Genomic DNA, 21,857 nt, shown 5'->3' with positions numbered 1-21,857 from the left:
ATAATTCTACATTTGTAAGTTCAACTTTCATGATAAAGAGATTGCACTACAGTACTCATATTAGGTGAATTGAAAAATACTATTTCTTTTACAGTGCAAATACTTATCAAAAATAAATATTAAGTGAGCACTGTACACTTTGTATTCTGTGTTGTAATTGAAATAAGTATATTTGAAAATGTGGAAAACATCCCAAAATATTTAAATAAATGGTATTCTATTATTATTTTAGAGTGCGATTAATTGCAATTCATTTTTTTAATCGCTTGACAGCCCTAATTAAAATAGCTTTTGAAAAAATCCACCTATATTAAGGAAGCAGTGCTGAATGCTCTGCTGTTTATGCAATATGTTTGAGCAGCTTTTCCTCTACTGATGGTGATTTAAACTGGTGAAATTCACACTCGTATTTCACTTTTGTGCAGGAAAAATAATTGTGTGCATTGTGTAATCCTGATTGCTTTGCTTCCTGGCTGATTTGTAGCATCACATTGTGTGCCTTTATACAAGCATGCTTAGGAGCAGTTGCTTTAAAATTTTCAGCATTGTTTAAAAGGACTGTTGTGTGTGGTGAGCAAAAACTTTTGGCCAGGAACAAAACTCCTTGTTTCAATCTTCCTTTCTTCTCCATTGCAGGGTAGAGTTCACAGTGGGGGACAAGCCCATTAATAACTTCCGCATGATTGAGAGGCACTACTTCCGGGATCAGCTGCTCAAGAGTTTTGATTTTGAATTTGGGTTCTGCATCCCCAGCAGTAAAAACACTTGTGAACACATCTATGAATTCCCACAGCTCTCGGAGGATCTCAGTAAGTTCTTCCAGTCAATGGGTTGCCAGGGAGGGACGATAAACGGAGGTATTTTGGAGGGCTCCATCCCAAATGGAGCTATGTATTTATTGTTAAGTGGGAATGGGAGAGTACAAAAACTATTTGGAAGCATCTGTGTTAATAGAGAAATCACATTCTTGTGCCAGATGTACAACCACCGCTGAAATGGCTGTGTTTGTCTCTTACCAACAGAAGTTGGTCCAATGAAAAATATTACTTCACCCATCTTGTGTCTCTAATATCGTGGGATTGATGCGGCTACAACATTTCATTTTGTGGTGCATTTTTAGAATTATTTCTATCTAACTGTGAAGACCCAAGTTATTTTGTAATCAATTAACATTGCTGTATAACTTAGTGCCGCTGAGCTGCAGAAATTAGGATTGTTGCATATTAGATATAAATGATTTGGCCCAAGTCCCTGGGGCCTTGGCTATCAGCAGAAGAATAACTCTGTGCTGATGATGGGGGTGGGGTGAGGGGGGGTTGTACCTTCATGTTTATTCTTTCAACAGCAGTCATGTCAAATATGCCAAGTTGTGAGTTTTTCTGCCTAAATGCCAGCTCTGCAAACTACCTAGGACTCAGAAAAAAAAAATACAGCTCAATTTTTACCTCCTTCTTCAGAGATAAGATTCTGCACTCAGAATTTACCATAGGTGACAATGGTCAATAGAGAGAGCTCTCACTCTTCAGTAGATGTATTGATCACACTATATTAATTTCACTTATAAACAGCCTGTGCAGGGTCAAATGATTAATAGATGTTATAAGCACGTAACAGGCCTGAGTAGTATGTTATATAGGTAGTTATAAGCACTTTCCGCTGATGTGCTTATAGGTGATTATAAGCAACCTGTTGGACACTAATAATTGATTACCCATTTATTAAAACATCTACCAATCATTTATTAAACAGTTTATAAGTGGGAACCCTAATATGAAGAGATTTTTGTATTGCCTGTGCAATGGTATCAACTTTAGAGTGTCAGACGTAATCACAGGAAGCAGATTCTGAGTAAGAATGGCATGTCCCTAGTCACTTTTTGAGCGCAGCGCCCCTCTGCTCCCCTCACCCCCAGCTCCCTTTTAAACCTTGTGCTTAGAAAGGAAGGCTTTATGGTTAAAGCACTAGATTGGAACCCAGGAGATCTTGGTTCACTTCCTGCCCTGTCACAGACTTCATGTGTGATCTTGAGCAAATCACTTTGCTTTTTTGTGCTTCGCTTGCAAGGAGCTCATTAATGTTTATTAATAGGGCCCTGAGAAAATACAATTTCATGGAGTGCAGAAATCACAAAAGTAATCCCAGTACTGCGATTTTTCCAACAGCAGAGAGGGGGCCTCTGCATATGCAGTTTTGTGCTTGGCGCAGCTCATGGTGTGTGGCAGCCTCATGTCGGGGCAGCAGTGCTGCCTTGTGTAAAACCATCTGCTAAATCGCTCTCCCCCCCCCCCGAACTGCTTTGATTTACTCTGGCAGATGCAGACTTTTTTTTTTTTTTTCTCCCTTTCTTCCGCCTGGTGGTGGGTGGGCACCAATGTGGCTCATCTGCTGCACACTTGGTAGCTGGTTTTATGCCAGGCCACTGCTTGGAACATAAACGGCCTAAGTGGGGAGCTGGGAACATATACCAGCCACTGAATCTCCCCAAACTACTGTTCTGATGTGGTACTGCTGTGCGCTACAAGTCACACTGAGCATGAGACCAGTGTCTTCTGATGGGAAAATTGCAGCAGTCTGGGGGGACTTGGCAGCTGGGGTACACTTCATCTCCTCACTGAGGCTGTGGCTGCTCATGTTCCAGAAAACCATCTGCTAAGTCTGCAGGTGAGCCAGCTAAGCAGATGGGTGGGCACCAGATAGGGGAGAGGGAGATAATAGTTTGCAGCTGCCAGAATAAATTGCAGCAATTCATGAGGGACTGAGGGGCTGGTTTTATACAAAGGAATGCAGTAGTGACTTTTTGCTGATTGTATCCCATGCATATCTCATGAAAATCACTACTGTACCCATGACACTGCCGTGAACTTTCTTTAACAAATCCTTGATTTTTTCCCAGTGCCCTACGCATGAGGTGCTTAGATACTATAGAGATGGGGGGGGGAGGGGGGAGGGAAGAGAGGGCAGGTAAGTACTTAGACAGTACAATTTCTCATGGTCACTTGCTTCAGGATGGCTATTAGTTGTGACTAGAACAACCATGTAAACTGTATCTTTACACATCCTGGTATAACTGCTGAAGAAAACACCAGATTTACAGTCTATCGTTTGTGTGAGGTAAAAACAAAAAATTAACAAAGTGCAACTTCTTTTGCAGTTCGAGAGATGATCCTTCACCCCTATGAGACACAGTCGGACAGTTTCTACTTTGTAGACAACAAGCTGGTGATGCACAACAAGGCAGATTATTCGTACAGTGGAGGACCATGAGTACCGAGTGGACAGCAGAGTTGTGCTGGCTTTTCCTTTCCTGTAGAAATTGTCAGGGATTCTACCACCTTCCTGCAGTTGACTTCCCAGGTCAGCTGAGCACAGGTCCATGAACCAAGGACTCTTTGCTGTAGTAGGAGTTTCATGACTAAACTTGTTAAAGTCTTTCATCTTCCCTGAGCTTTGAAGCAGAACCCAGTCCTTCAAGAACTCTAAACACAGTTTTCCACTCCAGTGAGTGATCTTTGGTCACCAGAGTCTGAGGCTCTTTAAAAGCTCTGTGTAAAAATGGCCTGATATATCATCCAGTTATTATCAACCCAGGAATTCTGTGCCCAAATTCTCCAGATCCATGTTTTCATTATTAAGCATCTCTTTGCACAATTGCTGTCTCTTAGAATGTGGGGTGGGAGAGCCTGTGAACAGGCAGAAGTCTAATGCAAATACAGAGATGCATATCTTTATCTGAATCTGTTTATGAATGCTTCAAAGTTTTAATCCTAACTTCGTTTCTACATCCACCTAAAAATGTCTTTCATCCTGAGAAGCAAAATCTAAGTGTGATTTTTAGAGAGAGAGCGCGCCTCTCTAAATCTAGAACTCAGCACATGTTTTACCTCCACATAACATTTCCTGTAAGATATCTTGGAAACAATGAAACTCACACTGAAGGACAGTAATTCAATGACGGGTCTGTCTTCAACCACCCTTTTTTTTCTCCCACTGTTAGAAACCTAGTATTGAGGGTCTGCAAGTCCCCACAAGCATTGTCCTCTTTCATTTCAGCTTCTGTGTTCTTTGCTGAATCATCCAGTCAAGAAGTAAATGTTTTTAGTTTAGCTTGGCAGTATCAGGCAGTTAATGTTCAGCCTATACCTGGTGTAAGCTTTTCTTCCCTGAATCTAATTTCTTCTTTAGCTGCCTGTATAGAGAAGTGTACCAAGACAAGATGCTTCAGTATGGGTTGTCAGAGGGAAGTAGTTTCATTTGTCCAAAGTGATTAGAGTGAATGGACTTCCTGCTTTTTCTTTTGTGTCTGAATTTGAAGCATTTTATGGTCAAGTGTGTTTATTTTTTCTTTTGTCCAGAATTTTTTGGACCAGCTATTAATTCCTCAGAGACCATAAGTTTGACACTGTGCATCTACGGTCAGTGTACAACACACGTTATCCAAAATGATGGTTCCACTTCCAGTCCAGTATAAGGAGTTTAAGAACTGTTTTGCACAAGTTTCTCATAGTATGCTGCTCTTTGGAGCAGGGAAGTGGAGGGGAGAGGCAAAAGCAAGCTAATAAATCACAGAGAAAATCTGCTGTACTGTACATTAGAATAGATGAAAATCAATGAAAAGGTCCAAAATGAATAGAAGCAAAGGACAAAAGCTTTCTTCCTTTTATTTGCAGGTGACTTATGGTCATGAAACCCTCACTCAAAGAATTTGGTTCACTGGTATCAGAAAAATTAAGCTTTGCAGGTTATAGCTATTTCTATAAATACGTTGTCTTCATGTCTAATTCTGTGAGTTAAATGGAACATTATACGTTAGCCTCAGACAAGTGTGATTGTAATTTTTTAAAATACCATTTCCAGTTGTTACTAATACATTTCCTCCAGTCCCAGCCTAATCAACCAAGAAAATTGCAAACCATTCCAAATGTAGCCATCCATCATCTGAAAAGGGAGGCCTTCACTGTTTGCACTTGGTTGGCTTGTTTTTTACGTTTGACAGTTGATTGTTTTCTGAGGCAACTGCAGCAGGTTAGGACACAACACAGATTATTTTTAGTTTAAAAAATTAACTGTAGCCAAAGTGTGTGAACACAGTTCACTGCTATAACAAAACAGCAAATACTACCCAGATGAGACCTGTCGTCATCACTACTTTTTTGTACTGTATCTAACTGCAAAATCAGCCCAGGGCTGACTTGTCCATTTTAAGATGGTTACAAGGAGTTTTTCCCAATTATTTTTATATTCGTCTAGTCAACCATGTATCATAGCACAATGAATCATCCAAAAATGATAAATAGTTTACAAAAAAATACAAGTTAAAATTGTTTTGTTTTTTGCATCAGGGCTGTTAAACTGTTTTGCAAATCAAGAGACTTTCCAAACTCATGGAAATATTGAACAGCTTTTGAAATAGTCAATATGTATTAATATATAAGAAAATACATCATTATTTGGAGACCGTAGAGTGTTTTTAGCCATTACGCCATATACTTTCCCTTGTACTAATATCTTCCATCGCTCATTCATTGTCCATATTAACCTCTTTTGTGCTTAATAATTATAACAGCTACATTCGGCAAGTGTGCCTGCCCAGCATTGCCAGACGTGCATGTTCCAGGAGCAGTGAGTTAAACTGTCACTATCTTATAACATCTCAGTCCAATGCTGTGAGAGTGGTATCAGTTCCATGTCCTCTTTTAGCCCATCTTTTCATTTATTGGGTTGCCATCTCAAGGATCCTCTTGGTATGTGATTTTGTAACAAGACAATTGGGAAACACTCAAATTCATTAGTCCCCAGTTCCTTTTTACACTTTTTGTTCTACCTCTTGTTGCTGTTTTTAAAGATTCCCTTGAAGTGTTAGTTGATTATAGGATTAAAGATATTATATCTTTTGAAATGGGAAGTGGCTAAACAAAGTATGCTGGAGAAAAGGTACTTCGTTCCCAGAAGTGCAATAAGTTACAGAATGAGATTCTTGGTACACTGCATTTTATTGCAAGTGGAAGTTAAGCATAAAAAAGAATGAAATATTCACAACTGGATTCTGGGACTAGTTTGGCAAACTGTGATCACGACCCGTATTCGGGGGGAGTTATATTTTCAGACTAGAAAAAAAATCCAATCATGATTTATGTAGAAATGTTTAACAGCTAGTTAGTTTGTCCAGTCCTATAAATAAAAATGCTGATATCCTTTAAAACAGAAGAGAGAAATTTTCAGCCATTTAATGGAGTAAATTACTAGATCATCTTTTGGCTTTGTGTTTTCAGTGGCTGCTTTATAAGTTATTCTTTTCAAAAATTAAATGTAGAAAAAAACTGTCAAAGTGCTAATATTACAAGACAGCCTGTGATGCATTTATGAACTCTTTAGACCAGTATGAAGCTTTCTCTAAAAGTGTTATGAAGACAGAATTTTATAGTCCATTGTAACTGTCATTCTATAGTTGCAGTTTTTCATCTAGAGAGCTGTATGCTGTCATAAATTGTTTCCAACTTTTAAATCTAAGATTAATACAAAAAAGAAAAAGGAAGGCCTTGGATAATGGACAGGTTCCATTTCTACTCTGGCTGCTCATGCAGAAATATGCTGTGTAATATTGATGCAACATCCATTGAATCATACTGCACATGATATCTGTGAAATACGCATGAAAAATCTCATAGGAACTTTTCCAATATATTCATAGTTTTAGTGCCATTTCATGAGGAAATTAATTTTTTCCTTCTTCTGGGGCTTATTTTGTAACAAACGTCTAATGTTTCCTCTGATCTTAAGATGGGTCACTTTTTTGAGATATGAAGGAGCAGAGTTACCCATGAAAGAAACTGGCTATAAGAGACCATTTTAAAACCAAATGCTTATAAAATGCCTTCAACTACCATTGGTTTGAATGGGAATTAAAAGCACTTGGCACCCTTCTAGAATCAGGCCCATGACTTCGTTTTAAAATTGGTACCTTATTTTTGGCAAAAGGTAGAATTGCAATTAAAAAAATTTTTCATTCTTGTTCCCAGAAGGCTCTTAGTTACTTTCCATGTAGCTGTTACTCTGGGTTTACCTTTGTGTCCAGGCTCTGAAATCCTAGCTTTCCCGATGGGTATTGCATTCACTTTACACCCAGCAGGTCAAGCCAAGACAGTACACGTTAAAATTGGGGTTTTCTTGTTACCCTCTTGCACCCTCTTCCCCCAGCCCCACATATGATTTTAATAGCCATTGTCTCGAGAATTCCATATATGCCAGTACCATTTGAGAGTCTGGGACCCTAGTCTGCAATGGTATAAAGGATTATCTCTAACGTTTATTGATTTGTAAGCCACTGGCTATTAAATGTTGGAACTGAAGTGAGATGAAAAGAGCAAGGAGGGTAATCAAGATGACCAGCTTTTAGAGATTAGATGTTCCTTTTTACTAATATATTTATCATGTCTTTTATTATTTGTTGAATTAACTTTGTAAAACCCTTAGTACTCTCTGGGAACACGTTAATATTTTACCTCCACGATGGTTCGCTTAAGTGAAGTTTGATGCTGTTGGAGTTGCTAACATTCATAGACTTTAAGGCCAGAAGGGACCCTCAATCGTCTAATCAGACCTCCACTGACACAACTCTTCTTTAATAAGGAAATAAATTGTCTCAATTTAGTTATTGTAAGTGGACAAAACATTGGACTTTATCTCTTTTCTAGGTCTTTATAATTTAAGTTCCTTGGAAATATAGGGAGATTTTCAAATAGTTAATTCAACAGCAAAAATAACTTAATTTAATACCTATACTGTATGGTCCAATATTTCACAGATAGCTATACTAGAAACATATTGTTGGAACAGGACAAATGCTTTCAAGACTAATACATTTTTACATGCTCTGGCCTTGGACCAATGATCATAAAGAGAAAAGATTCCTGCAGATATAGTATATGTCCTTTATGTAGTGAGATGGTTTGTGCACTAATTGACTATTCCATTATTATCGTGGACTGGGGAGGATTTTTGAGTCTGATTAAATGTAGGTAGTCTCTTCAAGATTAAAAACAAGATGTTAAGTTAATGTTCTTGTTCACAATCTCTTTTGTAATAAAGTTTTGTTGTATGAACAGATCAATAAGATGGAACTGCTTGGCTGGTCTGTCAGCCATTTGGGTCACATTGAAAATGCTCGTACAGGGTAGCAAAAGTACAAACTGCAGCTGCACATATCTTTAATATAGAGATACAGGCTAAAAGTCCCAACATGCAAAGCTTCATCTTAATCCATACTGTCTACTCACTTGCATCAAGGATGGAGCACTGTGCGTCAGTACCTGGTCTCCATGGGTCAAACCTTTGTTAAAGAAGAAAGCAAGTGCAACATGCTCCAGGTTATGTTGGTTAAATGCAACCCTTGGGCTCAGGGAAGTGGCCAGTGCTGCCCTTGGTTGTAAAGTTTGAACACCCTGTACTATTATAAAAGACTGTTGAAGGGTGTGTGTCTCTATTAAACTATCCTCTTAGATTGTGAACACTTGGGGGTAGGAACTGTTTGTTTTGTTTGAACAGCACCTGTCATTTAGTTGGTGCTCCTGACATTCAACCTCCATGCCTCGTGTGTATTGTAAGACTAACCTGTTAATAAATATGTCATCTCTGTGAGAAGTTGTTGGCAAATAGCTCCAGTTAACCAGGTCTGACTAGGAGCTGGATTCCAGGAACAAGTGCTACCACTTGAAAGAAACAGAAGTGGAACAACTGAGAAACTACATGGTAGATTTTGGTTAACTGGGGCTAAGAACTATAAAGTTCTGACAGCTTTAAATGTTTTTCTGTTAAATGAAAACCTTAGCTCATAGCTTCTGTTAGCAATTGTTTTTCTAAACCCCAAATGTAAGTACTAGTGAAGTTTACATAAATGTTTTAATTTTAAAATCAGATTTATACTTAAAATTCTGACAGCTATATATCAACATGCAAACACAAGAGTGATATGATGGTCATGAAATGCCAGATGCATTATCTTCTGAATCATGGCATAGTCTAAACAGATGGTACTGTATATTTGTAGATCCATTTATATGATTTAGTGAACTTCCCTAGAATCACTGTGCTAATGCCTACTGTAATGTCTGCTTTTACTTTAATGCTACACTGAGAATACCTATCTGAATGTGACTTTTCTGCATAAAATCAGATTGGATTGTCTGTATTAAAATATATGTATTTATAAAATAAAAATATATTTTTGGTGGAAGGAAAGTAAAAATCTAGGGATAATTCCATTGGGATAACGTTAGCAACATTTTTATCAAGTTTTATTTTATAAATGTTTGTATCTTGTTAGTTGTCTAACTTCAGTTTCCAGTAAGAACATCCACTGTAGCTCACTTAGTGGAAATACATTGCACTGCCATGCAGAGAACCTGGGGTTGGAAGAATTAGGATTGTTTTTCCTTCTGGAATTGAAGGAAACTGAGCAAGTTGCCATGGAGAATATAAACCCTGGCAGTCAATCCATCTGACTGGCATTGGTTTGAGCACTTGGTTTGCTTTATTTGGTCTCTCTATAGGGGGTAGGAGTGTAGATGTTAAAAGTAATGAACACAAGGAGTCCAAATAGTGAGTGCATACACTCACGCAAAACTATTTAATATTGCCGGTCCAGTCATCAGTATTTACAGGTTAGGGAATATGCTTAAATATTTCCATTATTTTGGAAAAGGGGTTAAAATATGTATCTTTCATTAGCAAGTATTTTGTTTCCTGTAACAAACTGCAAAATGTTTAAAAAAATTAAAAGTAAATTATTGATCCTAAAAATGGTGGTTTGTTTGTTTGCATTGAATGTTGGTATTTTGTATGATTAATGTATTATTCCACTTTACAGCAAATTGTCCACTAGAAGCATTTTAATGAAGAGCTGTCTTGTTCAAATTTAAACATTGTTACAGTATTTGCAGCCCAGTCTTCTGTTAGTGTATAACTACCAGAAAATTAAACTAATGTTGGAAGCATAACAAAGAACAAAAGAAAAGTATAGTGAAAAGTAAATTAAAAACTGAGTTTTAATAATCTCAGATGGTGATAGTGTAGTAACATAGGTAAGGACACTGGCTTTTTAAAACTTTATTTCAAAGCATTATAACATTGCTTCAATATTTAGTCCTTGTATTAAATACTCAAGCCTTAGAATTAACCTGGGGATCTCATTTGCCTATTAATGTGTACGGTTTATACAAAGGGAAGTAGGTCCGACACTAGTACACTATAAACAAACCCTCTACTTCACCACACAGCACAACTGAAAAAAGGGTAGTGAACCCAAAAAATCAGTAACCTGGAAAATGACATAGGTGTCAGGTTGGTGGGAGTATTTTGAGGCATAGATTATTCTGAGTGTATTGTACAGAACTGGGAGCTTCCCTTTCTATTGCAACAGGATACTCTCCTGTGCAATCTGCAACGCTTACCATGTAGAATCAAATTCTGAATTTAGTGTACAGCTGTAATAGCTGTCTAGGTTCTATGAACTGAAATTGAAGTAGCTAGTGTGTGGCACCAGTCTTGACCCTATCTAATATGAAGAATAATCTAATTTCAGTTCTTGACATTTCTAGCTATGTTAATCCTAGAATTATTGGGACTAGTGCAAACAAAGTGTTGCTCATGAAATGGTGGCTAAACCTCAGTGAAGTTGAGTATTGCTTGGAGCAGTTAGAATAAAGCAATCCATTTTTGTTTGAATATCTGACAACTGTAGTACATTTTAATTTGTCAGAGCAACTGAGGATGTCTTAAGCACTGTTTAGCAAGAGAATAGAACTTACATACTGGAACTCATAGAACAAACTAATGAATATGAGACTTTGATACTTGGAATATAGATTGCAGAATTCCTTCATGCTCTGTGCTGTCAATGGTCCCAATGTTTTCTATCTTCAACCACTTTCTGTGCTGGACAGGGAAACAATAACATGTAAATTATTTCTAATAGCATGAGGTGGTGCACTTCAGAAACTTGTCTGTCTTTAAAACGAGTTTTGGACAAGCTATAAAATATATTTTATTAAAGTATATTTAATAGCTAACCTATATATACTTCTAAAGATTGAATCAGTTAGTTGAGACTAAATGATTCACATACAGAACTCTTAAAGCAAAACCTCTCCCTCCTACAAAATAATTCCTGAAACCAAGTTTTGTTCTTAATCAATTCTGTCATTTTATGAAAGTAACTTGTTTAGCAACTGCAGGGAAGTGAGTGTCCATTTTTATAGTGACCCTTGCTTCTGTTGCTGTTGGCCTTCTGAAGCTTGGAGTACTTCGTAAAAAACGGTTACTCACCTTTATAACTGTTGTTCTTCGAGATGTGTTGCTCATATCCATTCCAATTAGGTGTGCGCGCGCTGTGTGCACGATCGTCGGAGAATTTTCTACCCTAGCAAGACCTGTTGGGTCGCCTTCATGGCGCTGGATATATACCCCAGCCGACCCAGCACCCCCTCAGTTCCTTCTTGCCGGCTACTCCGACAGTGGGGAAGGGTGGCGAGTTTGGAATGGATATGAGCAACACATCTCTAAGAACAACAGTTACAAAGGTGAGTAACCATTTTTTCTTCTTAGAGTACTTGCTCATATCTATTCCAATTAGGTGACTACCAAGCCTTACCTAGGCGGTGTGGTCGGAGTGAGACATCGCTGAGTGCAGAACCGCTGATCCGAATGCAGCATCGTCTCTGGACTGCTGTACAAGCGCATAGTGAGCAGCGAAGGTGTGGACCGATGACCAAACCGCTGCTCTACAAATGTCCTGGATCGGTACGTGAGCCAGGAAGGCAGTTGAGGAGGTTTGGGCCCTCGGGGAGTGGGCGGTGAGGTGCGGCGTCGGGGCACCGGCCAGGTCCTAGCAAGCACGAATGCAGGACGTGATCCAAGAGGAGAGACGTTGCGAGGAGACCGGTAAGCCTTTTATCCGGTCGGCCACTGCAACAAAGAGTTGCGTCGTCTTTCTAAACGACTTCGTACGCTCAATATAGAAAGCAAGGGCCTTGCGTACGTCCAAGGAGTGCATACGCTGGTCTTGACGGGTGGCGTGCAGCTTAGGATGGAAGACGGCGAGAAATATATCTTGGTTCACATGAAAAGCTGATACCACCTTGGGAAGAAAGGCAGGGTGGGGGCGAAGCTGCACCTTGTCTTTATGGAAGACTGTGTATGGAGGCTCAGACGTGAGCGCCCTGATTTCAGAAACACGCCTTGCTAAAGTGATGGCTACAAGGACGACTGTCTTCCAAGATAGGTAAAGGAGTGAGCAGGTAGCCAATGGCTCGAAGAGGGGCCCTGTGAGCTTGGAGAGAACCAGGTTAAGATCCCACGCCGGAACGGGTTGACATTGCTGTGGGTATAGCCGGTCTAAGCCCTTGAGGAATCTGACTATCATCGGGTTAGAGAAGACCGAGGAAGTGTGTTCTCCAGGGTGGAACGCCGATATAGCGGCCAGGTGAACCCTGACCAAAGATATCGCCAAGCCCTGTTTTAGGGATAGCAGATATTCAAGTATAAGTGGAATAGATGCCTGCAAGGGGGGCGTGGCCCGCTGTTCACACCAACAGGAGAAACGTTTCCACTTGGCTAAGTAAGTGGTCCGTGTAGAGGGCTTCCTACTTCCCAGCAGAATCTGTTGCATGGGATGTGAGCATCGTAGCTCTGTCCGATTCAACCATGGAGCATCCACGCTGTAAGGTGGAGCGATTGCAGGTCGGGGTGACAGAGTCGGCCGTGGTCCTGAGAGATCAAGTCCGGGCACAAAGGAAGCGTGATCGGAGTTTGTACCGATAGCTCCAGAAGCGTGGTGTATCAGTGCGGTCTTGGCCAAGCTGGAGCTACTAGAATCTTACGTGCCTTGTCTCTGCATAGCTTGAGCAGTACCCTGTGGACCAGTGGAAATGGAGGGAAAGCGTAGAACAGCTGGTCTTTCCACGATAGGAGGAAAGCGTCCGACAGGGAGCCTTGGAGGGAGCAGAACACGTGGCACTTCCTGTTGGTGCATGAGGCGAACAAGTCCACCTGGGGAAATCCCCACCTCTGGAAGATGGAATGGATGATATCCGGGCGAATCAACCACTCGTGCATGTGGAAGGATCTGCTGAGACGGTCTGCTAGAGTGTTCTTGACTCCAGGGAGGAATGATGCCATGAGATGTATCGAGTGGGCAATGCAGAACTCCCACAGGCGAATGGCCTCTTGGCATAGGAGAGATGACCGGGCTCCTCCTTGCTTGTTGATGTAGAACATGGCCGTGGTGTTGACTGTGAGGACTGACACGCAACGGCCATGTAGGAGACCAAGAAATGCCTGACAGGCTAGGCTCACCGCCATCAGCTCTCGAACATTGATGTGCAGAGCTAGTTGGGATGCGGTCCACAGGCCCTGTGTATGGTGCTCCCCGAGGTGAGCGCCCCAACCTAGAGATGAAGCGACCGTGATCAGGTGCAGGGAGAGTTGTGGGGCGTGAAACGGCACTCCTGCGCAAACCGCCTTGTGATCCAGCCACCAGGTGAGAGAGGTCAAGACCAAGTTCGGAACCGTGACCACCCTGTTCAAGTTGTCCCGATAAGGACGGTACACCAATGATACCCAGGCCTGAAGTGGGCGAAGCCGAAGTCTGGCATGCCTGGTTACATAAGTGCAAGAGGCCATGTGTTCCAACAGACCGAGGCACGTCCTTATCGTGGTGATCGGGAAGACCTGGAGTCCGTGGATGATGATTGTGATGGTGTGAAACCAAGTGTCTGGCAGAAGAGCTCTGGCAAGTCTGAAGTCTAAGACTGCTCCAATAAACTCTATTCTCTAGGTTGGCTCCAGAGTGGACTTTTCTTTGTTGAATAAAATGCCTAACTCGTGGAATGTTTGTAGTGTTATCTGGACGTGAGCTTGAACTTGCTCCCTGGTGCGGCTGCGCACCAGCCAGTCGTCTAGATACCGGAACACCTGTATTCTTTGTCGATGAAGGTATGCTGCCACTACAGCCATACATTTGGTGAACGCTCTCAGAGCCACGGACAAGCCGAAGGGAAGGACGGCAAGTTGGTAGTGCACATTGTTTACTGCAAATCGAAGGAAGCGCCTGTGTGTGGGGTAGATTGCTATATGAAAATATGCATCCTTCATGTCGAGGGCGGCATACCAGTCTCCAGGATAGGGATGATGGTTCCCAAGGAGACCATGCAGAACTTCAACTTTACTATGAATTTGTTGAGTCCGCGTAAATCTAAAATGGGTCGCAGACCCCCTTTTTCTTTGGGGATCAGGAAGTAGCGGGAGTAAAACCCCCAGCCCCTTAACTCTGACGGAACCTCCTCTATGGCCCCCATAGAGAGGAGCCCAAAAACCTCCTGTGTAAGGAGATGCTCGTGAGAAGGGTCCCTGAAGAGGGACGGGGAGGTGGGGGGGAACGAAGAAAACTGGAGAGTGTATCCCCTCTCCACCATGTGAAGGACCCAACGGTCCGAGGTTATAAGGGATCAAGCACAGTGGAAACGGGAGAGGCGATCCCGAAATAAAGGGAATGGATCCTGGGTAGTGGCTGGCCCGCCGTCCTCGAGCGCACCTTCAAAAATTTTGCCTAGGCCCTGAAGGTGGTCTAGGAGGGCCTTGGTTCTGACCGGGTTGGGGGCCGGTCGACCTCCGTCTACCACCTCGCCCCCGCCTTCTGGGGAAGTCCTGTCTTGGACGACGAGGAGGGTAGAACCTTTGTGGCTGGGGCCTAAAGGGCCTGCGCTGGGGTCCTGGGACATGCATCCCCAGGGACCGCATGATGGTTCTGGAGTCCTTGAGGCTCTGCAACCGAGAGTCCGTCTTGTCCGAGAACAACCCCTGGCCCTCGAACGGCAGATCTTGCAGGGTCTGCTGCAGTTCTGGCGGTAACCCTGATACCTGAAGCCAGGAGATGTGTCTCATGGCTATCCCAGATGCTAGTGTCCTGGCAGCAGAGTCCGCTATGTCCAGGGAGGCCTGCAAGGAGGTCCTAGCCACCTTTTTACCTTCCTCCACTAGGGCCCCGAACTCCTCTCGAGTCCTGGGGGGAGCAACTCTTTAAATTTACCCATGGAATTCCATGAGTTGTAATTGTACCGACTCAAGAGCACCTGTTGGTTTGCGGCTCTGAGCTGCAGACCCCCCGCTGATTAAACCTTACGTCCAAACAAATCAAAGCGTTTGGCGTCCTTCGATTTGGGCGCTGCCACCTGCTGACCATGACGCTCTCTTGCGTTCACTGAGGAGACTACTCTAGTGAACACGGTGGAGAGTGTGTATAGAGGTACTCATGGTCTTTAGAGAGGACAAAGTACTTCCTCTCTACACCTCTGGCAGTGGGAGGGATGGAGGCCGGGGTTTACCATATGGCATTAGCGTTAGCCTGGATCGTACGAATAATGGGCAACGCCACCCGGGATGGGGCATCAGCTGAGAGGATGCTCACCACCGGGTCCTCCACCTCCACTATCTCCTCTGCCTGTAGGTCCATGTTTTGTGCCACCCTACGTAACAGGTCTTGGTGGGCACGGAGGTCTATTGGAGGTGGGCCTGAGGTGATTGTGCCCGCCACCGCCTCATCTGGGGAGGATGAGAAGGATGCCTCGGGGTAAAGGATCCAGATGAGGGTCCGGCTCCAAGGGTCCCTGATGTGCAGGATCCCCTGCACCGGGGTCTGGGACCTGCGTGGGTGTTGGCACGGGATCCTTCATGCCCCCTGGAGGAGGACGGGAGATGGTGGCCTCAGGTACCCTGGGCTCAGAGTGTGCCGAGCGAGAGGCCGCTGGTGGAGCCCCTTGAGCTTGGTGATATGCCCATGGGGTCCAGAAAGACCAATGTGCAGGGTCCTGTCTAGGGTCCTCTGCCCCCTCCTGCCAATGGCCCAAGTCGTCTGCAGCCTGACCCTGAGCAGGGTATGCTGAGCGGGAAGCCTCTTCCGACGAGCGAGACGCCGAGCTTGAGGGCCAGGGCGGTGCCGAGCGTGACTGCAGGGGCTCGTCCTGGAGCGGTGCCGGTCCACAGGCGAGCGGTCTCTGCGCGTGCTGGGGAGTGGTACCGGGATCGAGAACGGGGCCGATGGCCATGCCGGTACCGGGATCCAGATCTGGATCGCGAAGACTAAGACCATCTGTAGACTCGGTGCCGGGAGCGGCGCTCAGACCGGTGCCGGGAACTGCGTCTGGACTCCGACTGGTACCGATGCTCAGGTCAGTGGCGAGAAGAAGATCGGTGCCGGGACTGCGAGCGGCGTCGGAACCTGCTCCGAGACCGGGAGCGGTGCCGCGAGTCCACGCTCGGAGATGGAGGGCGTATCAGGGCAGGCTTGCCCCTGGATTGCACCGTGCGTAGGCGATGCGGTGCCGCGGTCTGAGATGGCGCCGGCTCCGTGAGGGCGATGGGGTCTTTCGCCGTCGCAAATGTCTCTGGCGTAGAAGGGAGACAGGGTTCAACCACAGGACGAGGCGGTGAGCCAGTCCGCACCGGACTCAACGGCCCTACAACCGGTGCTGGAGTCAACGGTGTCGACGATGCCTGCACCCTTTGGCGCTCTGAAGCCGGACACTACCACTGGCTCTACCACCGGTGCGGGGGGAGCTGGTGCCTGTTGGACGGCAGCGTCCTGGGTCTTGCGGGGTCTTATGTCCCGGAGACAGGGAACGGCGCCGAGGGGCTTGCGGCAGACACGGTGCCGTGAGTCCTTATCGGTGTCTCCTTGCGGTGCAATACCGGAGGGTGCCCCTGGGGCGCTGTGCACCGAGGCGCTTGGTGCCAGAACTTGGCGTGCCAAAGGAAGATCTGGGCTAAGTGCCACCTCCATAAGGAGCTGCTTAAGTCTAAAATCCCGTTCCTTTTTGGTCCTGGGCCTGAAAGTCTTGCAGATCTTACACTTGTCCGTCTGGTAAGACTCCCCTAGACACTTCAGACAAGAGTCATGAGGGTCTCTCGTGGACATAGGCTTAGCACAGGTCGCGCACGGCTTAAAGCCAGGAGCCTTGGGCATGAGCCCGGCTGTGCGCCGTGGGAAAAGGGGGGATAAAAGCCCCCTTAACCCCCGCTAACTATAACTACTCTAGTAGTTTGTTGTTAATAGTTTTGTAATCTATAAGTATAACCAACAACTATCTACAAGAATGAACAAGTAAAGCTAGGGAGAGTGGAGAACAACTATGTCACGCTCCACAGTTCCAACGACCGTCACGGGCGGTAAGAAGGAACTGAGGGGACGCTGGGTCAGCTGGGGTATATATCCAGCACCATGAAGGTGCCACTCCAGGGGGCTCCACAGCCGACCCACCGGGTGTTGCTAGGGTAGAAAATTCTCTGATCGTGCACACAGCGCGCGCACGCCTAATTGGAATTGATATGAGCAAGTACTCGAACTGATTTTCTCTTCCTTCCTGTTTCAGGTTGTGTACCAGCTGCATTTTGATTTGAGAAAGAGCAGGGTGGAGGAAACTATTTTATTTCTGAACTTCCTGTACAAAATATATAACTTTACAGTTCAACTTTTTTCTGATAATCATCTGCATATAAAAGCACTCAAATAAGTGCATGGGTATATTTTTCCTAGTTCCAGCAAATATATGGGGGCAGTGAAATTTCATATTAGCTCACCTTGAAAATTAAAGGGTCAAGGTGGTCAAGTCCAAAATATTTTGCTCCTTGAGGATAGTAGGTTTTTAAATTAATAGTCCTTTAAAACACTGTTTCTCTACTGGGGCTCCATGGCAAGCAGGTTTTAGGGGGTCCACCAAAATAAACTAGAGAACAGGGCTGGTGTTAGACTCACTGGGGCCTAGGATAGTGGGCTGAAGCCAAAGCCCAAACAACTTAGCCTCATGGGGCTTGGGGCCCCGGGCAATTGCCATGCTTGCTCCCTGTTAACGCTGGCCCTGGCTTTTAATCTTCTGGATATGCAGAAAAACAGTTGTGGTACAAATGGGCTGTGGCGTTTTTATAGCATGTTGGGGATGGGGGTGCCTCAGAAAGATAAAGGTTGAGAACCCTGCTCTAAAACAGAGTGGAAGCTATTAAAATCTCTGTAGGCTAGGTCACCCCATTGCCAAATCCTAACTGTTATAGGAATACAGTATGCATATATTTCCATAATCCTATCATTGCTGGCTCCTTTCTTGAAATCTTAGGCTTATCTGTTACAATCTCCTTATAAAAATGAAGCATGCAGGGAGAGCAGGACAGCACTGCATGAATACATCTTACTGAAACTCCACTGGTTTGTGTTTGTTGGTGAACAGCCAAATCTGAGTGTGGTTATAATGCTGTTTGTAGTTCCGGTTTTATAGGGAAAGTGGTGGGAGGCCACACAAAAAGTGACTGGTAATAGCAAAGAAGTGGTTCCAGTCCAAGGGTATTGGAGCAGGCTTCTTTACTGTTTGAAAAAGAAATTATATTTTGGCTCTACAATTGTAGCGTAGATATGGCTCAGGCTGCAGTCTGGACTCTGAGACACTGTGCTCCAGTCCAAGCCTGAACATCTACATTGATATTTTATAGCCCTGTGAACTAGTGTCAGCTGACCTGGACTCAGACTCTGTAATATAGGCAAACTCTAAGACTCCTCTTTTTCATTTAAATGGATACAACCCCCTGATTTAGCATATTCTAGTGCCGCTGGAGATTGCCCAAAACATTTGTGAGCAGTTGGGCTGCTTGCTAATAGAATTCCAAACTCTGAAGCATTGCCTCCCATTCGTTGCATTCTAAATACAAGAATTCTAGATTTTTTTCTATCTAGCTATTTGTATTGAAATGCACCAAGCAGCATCTGAAAATAACTTCTCCAGACTCTGAATTGGCAGTAAATGAAGCTGTTAGTTCAAGACAGTGTATTCATGTTCAAACAACTAATACAACCCAGCCAAGTGATGAAATACTTCCATGTGTTCACATGCTCTTGTATTTATGGCAGTATAATTGAATTTCAGCTGAGGCAACTGGAGCGAGAGGCATAAACCTAAGGGCTTATCTGCACTACATGCAGGGCCGGTGCAAGGATATTTTGCGCCCTAGGTGAAACTTCCATCTTGCGCGCCCCCCCCCCCCAGATGTCCAGCCCTCACCTTCCTATGGCCAAGTTCCCCCCAGGGGCCCAGATGTTCACAAAGTGAGGGGCCACAGGGGGACTGCAAAGAGGGGGGGTCATATGGGGGCTCTTCCAGGGGGTGAAGGTGGCAGAGAGGGGGGTGCATGGGATTGCTGCAGGGGGTGGAGGTGGCCAAGAGGTGGAGGGAGCAGGAGTGTAGTGGCAGGGAAGAGATTGCACAGAGGCAAAAGGGGCACGTTGCAGAGTGTGTAGTGGCAGGGAAGGAGTGGCACAAGGGAGAAGTGGGCAGGAGGGGGTTGTTGCAAGGGGCTGGCAGGCAGGGGGGTGTCTGTGCCCGGGGTTTGTTGCAGGGGGGTGAAGGTGGCACGGAGGGGTTTGCACAAGGGAGGAGTGGGCAGAAGGGAGATGGCAGGTGGGGGGGGGGGTCCCAACGTTGATGCAGGAGTGCAGGTGACCGTGGCTGGCTGGGAGGGGGGTGTTGCTGGGTGGAGGTTGCCCAGAGGCAAAAGTGGCAGGACAGGGTGGGTTGTTGGGGCAGGGGGGTGCACAGGGGAGACGGTAGCTGGTTGGTGGGAATTGGAGGGGGTGGCGCTGGGTGGGGAAGGGGTGCCCGGGTTGCTCCCACATACACCATTCCCCAGGCCAGGGACTGGACCTGCGCACCCCCCAGCGCTCCGCGGCCCCGTGCCGCTGCCTGCGGCCCGGCTGAGTAGACACCCAGCTTCTCCGCCCAAAGAGCAGAGCGCAGCTGCGCCTTCTTCCCTGCGCCGCACCAGGCTCTCTGCCGCCCCCGGGGCTCTCGGCGGTGGCACAGCCAGCCAGCCCCCTCCTCCCCATGCCCGAGCCTGCTGCTGCCACCGCCGAGAGCCCGGGGGCAGCGGGGAGCCCAACTCGGCCCGTGGAACAAGGCGCAGCTGCTAGTGCTAGACCCTCCCCTTCCCCACTCTGCCGCCGGCTCCTCCCCGGGGGAGGAACTGGCCACGCTGCGGGCAGCCTCTCTGGAGCCGGGAAGCAGCGGCAGCCTTGTGTTCTGCTGTTTTAAAAAAAAAAAGTTTGGGGCACTGCTTTTTGGCGTGCCCAACCACTTGGTGCCCTAGGTGGCCGCCTAGTGGTTGCACCGGCCCTGACTACATGTTATGTTAGTATAACTTATGTCACTCATAGGTGTGAATAAGTCACCCCCGTGAGTGACAGGAGAGCTCTCTCCTGTCGGCAGAAAGCATCTTCAGCAGACGCGCTGCATTGGTGCAGCTGTGCCACTATAGCGCTTCCAGCGTAGACTAGCCCAAAGTACTTGATGATAAAGGAATTCCTCTCCTGAAAGCGGAAGAGTGCCCTGCAACCCTCTTTCCAACTGCAGTGAAGAGAAACTATGTACATAGTTAACTCTAACTGAAGTCCCATCCATCCAAACACATAAAACAAGTGTGGTGGTGCTTTTAACTTGAGTCGGTTGGCTCACCCTAAAGCCCACATGAGCACAATTTACCAGCTGCTAACACAATCTCTCTATGCTGCTAATCCTATCACTCCATGCATCTCCGTTGTTTTGCAGTAGGGCTGCTCTCACTCTGAGTATGTCTAAACTTTAAAACGAGGGTGTGATTTCCCAGCTCAATGAGACATATTTGTGCTAGCTCTCCTTGAATTAGCACGGTAATAATAGTGTCGCCATGGCAGTGTAAGTGCATGCCCATCAGGCGCACTAGGTATGTACTTGGGGTTGCTATCTCCCTCCTGCCACTCATGCTGCTGTGGCTATTCCGTTTTTAGTAGGCTAGCTTGATGAGAGCTAGCGCGAGTATGCTTTGAGCTGGGAATCACACCCCAGTTCAAAGTGCAGACACAGCCAAAGGCAGTGTTAATTTGAATTACGGTAACTCTGCAGTTAAAGGAGCCATAATTGGTATTACCTCAAGTTCATTAAATTTCATACAGAATTTGGAAAGATATGCCTGAAAATTCAGTCTAGTTACTAAGGCTTTGTCTACTCTAGCACTTTTTGTTGGTAAAACTTTTGTCAGCCAGGGATGTAAAAAAACACCCCTGACCGACCCAAATTTTATCGACAAAAGCGCCGGTGTGGCCAGTGCTATGTTGGTGATAGAGTGTCTCCTGCCAACATAGCTACTGCCGCTTGTTGGGGGTGGTTTAATTATGCCGGTGGGAGAGCACTCTCCTGCTGGCATAGAGCGACTACAAAGGAGACCTTACAGCGGTGTAGCTACAGCGATACAGTTGTGTCGCTGTAAGGTCCGTACTGTGGACACAGCCTAACTTACACACAGGCCTATCATCTCACTACTAACATTTAGTGTGCCAGTAATCTTCCCATCTTCTTTATTTAGCTACCTCACAGTAGCAATGGGAGGATTATTAGATATATATAACACTTTGAAAATGTAAACTTCTATGCAAGTGCTAAGATTTATTTTTAATTCCTTCATGGACAGCATAAACAGTTTGTGGGAGAGACACAATGAACATTAACACACACTTCCTCTGTCTATCCCTTTCTGACAGGCAAAAATGTACAATTAAACAAAATTCTCATATGTGGCTGGGAACCTAATTTATTAATTTAACTCCTAATTCAACTCTATGTAATACTGCAAATAACAGAAGCTTTTCCTGCATTAAAAGAAATTAAAATATAGGAATAATATTAAAATACGGTAGCGGTAGATCAAATTAAGTCAACTCTGAAAGTTGTCTGAAGCTTCTCTGATGACTAAGAGTCTCATCTCTGCACTATACCAGATAACATGCTCTGACATTTTAT

At 44.9% G+C, this 21,857-nt stretch overlaps 1 protein-coding gene across 1 annotated transcript in view; it reads left to right on the top strand.

Annotated features, from left to right (window-relative positions):
* The window catches only part of UNC119 (unc-119 lipid binding chaperone), a 34,192-nt gene extending 24,397 nt beyond the window's left edge, over positions 1–9,795 (top strand). Inside the window, exons 4-5 of the mRNA XM_034752524.1 lie at positions 637–809; positions 3,152–9,795. Of these exons, the coding sequence (XP_034608415.1) occupies positions 637–809; positions 3,152–3,264 (286 nt within the window). The 3' untranslated portion in view covers positions 3,265–9,795. The remainder of the gene's footprint in view (positions 1–636; positions 810–3,151) is intronic.
* The last annotated feature ends 12,062 nt before the right edge of the window (positions 9,796–21,857 follow it).

Source organism: Trachemys scripta, chromosome 18 (assembly GCF_013100865.1).
Source record: "Trachemys scripta elegans isolate TJP31775 chromosome 18, CAS_Tse_1.0, whole genome shotgun sequence".
In the NCBI taxonomy this organism is placed as follows: Eukaryota; Metazoa; Chordata; order Testudines; family Emydidae; genus Trachemys; species Trachemys scripta.
Note: the sequence above shows the minus strand (reverse complement) of the source record. Positions and strands in the feature narration are given on the sequence as shown.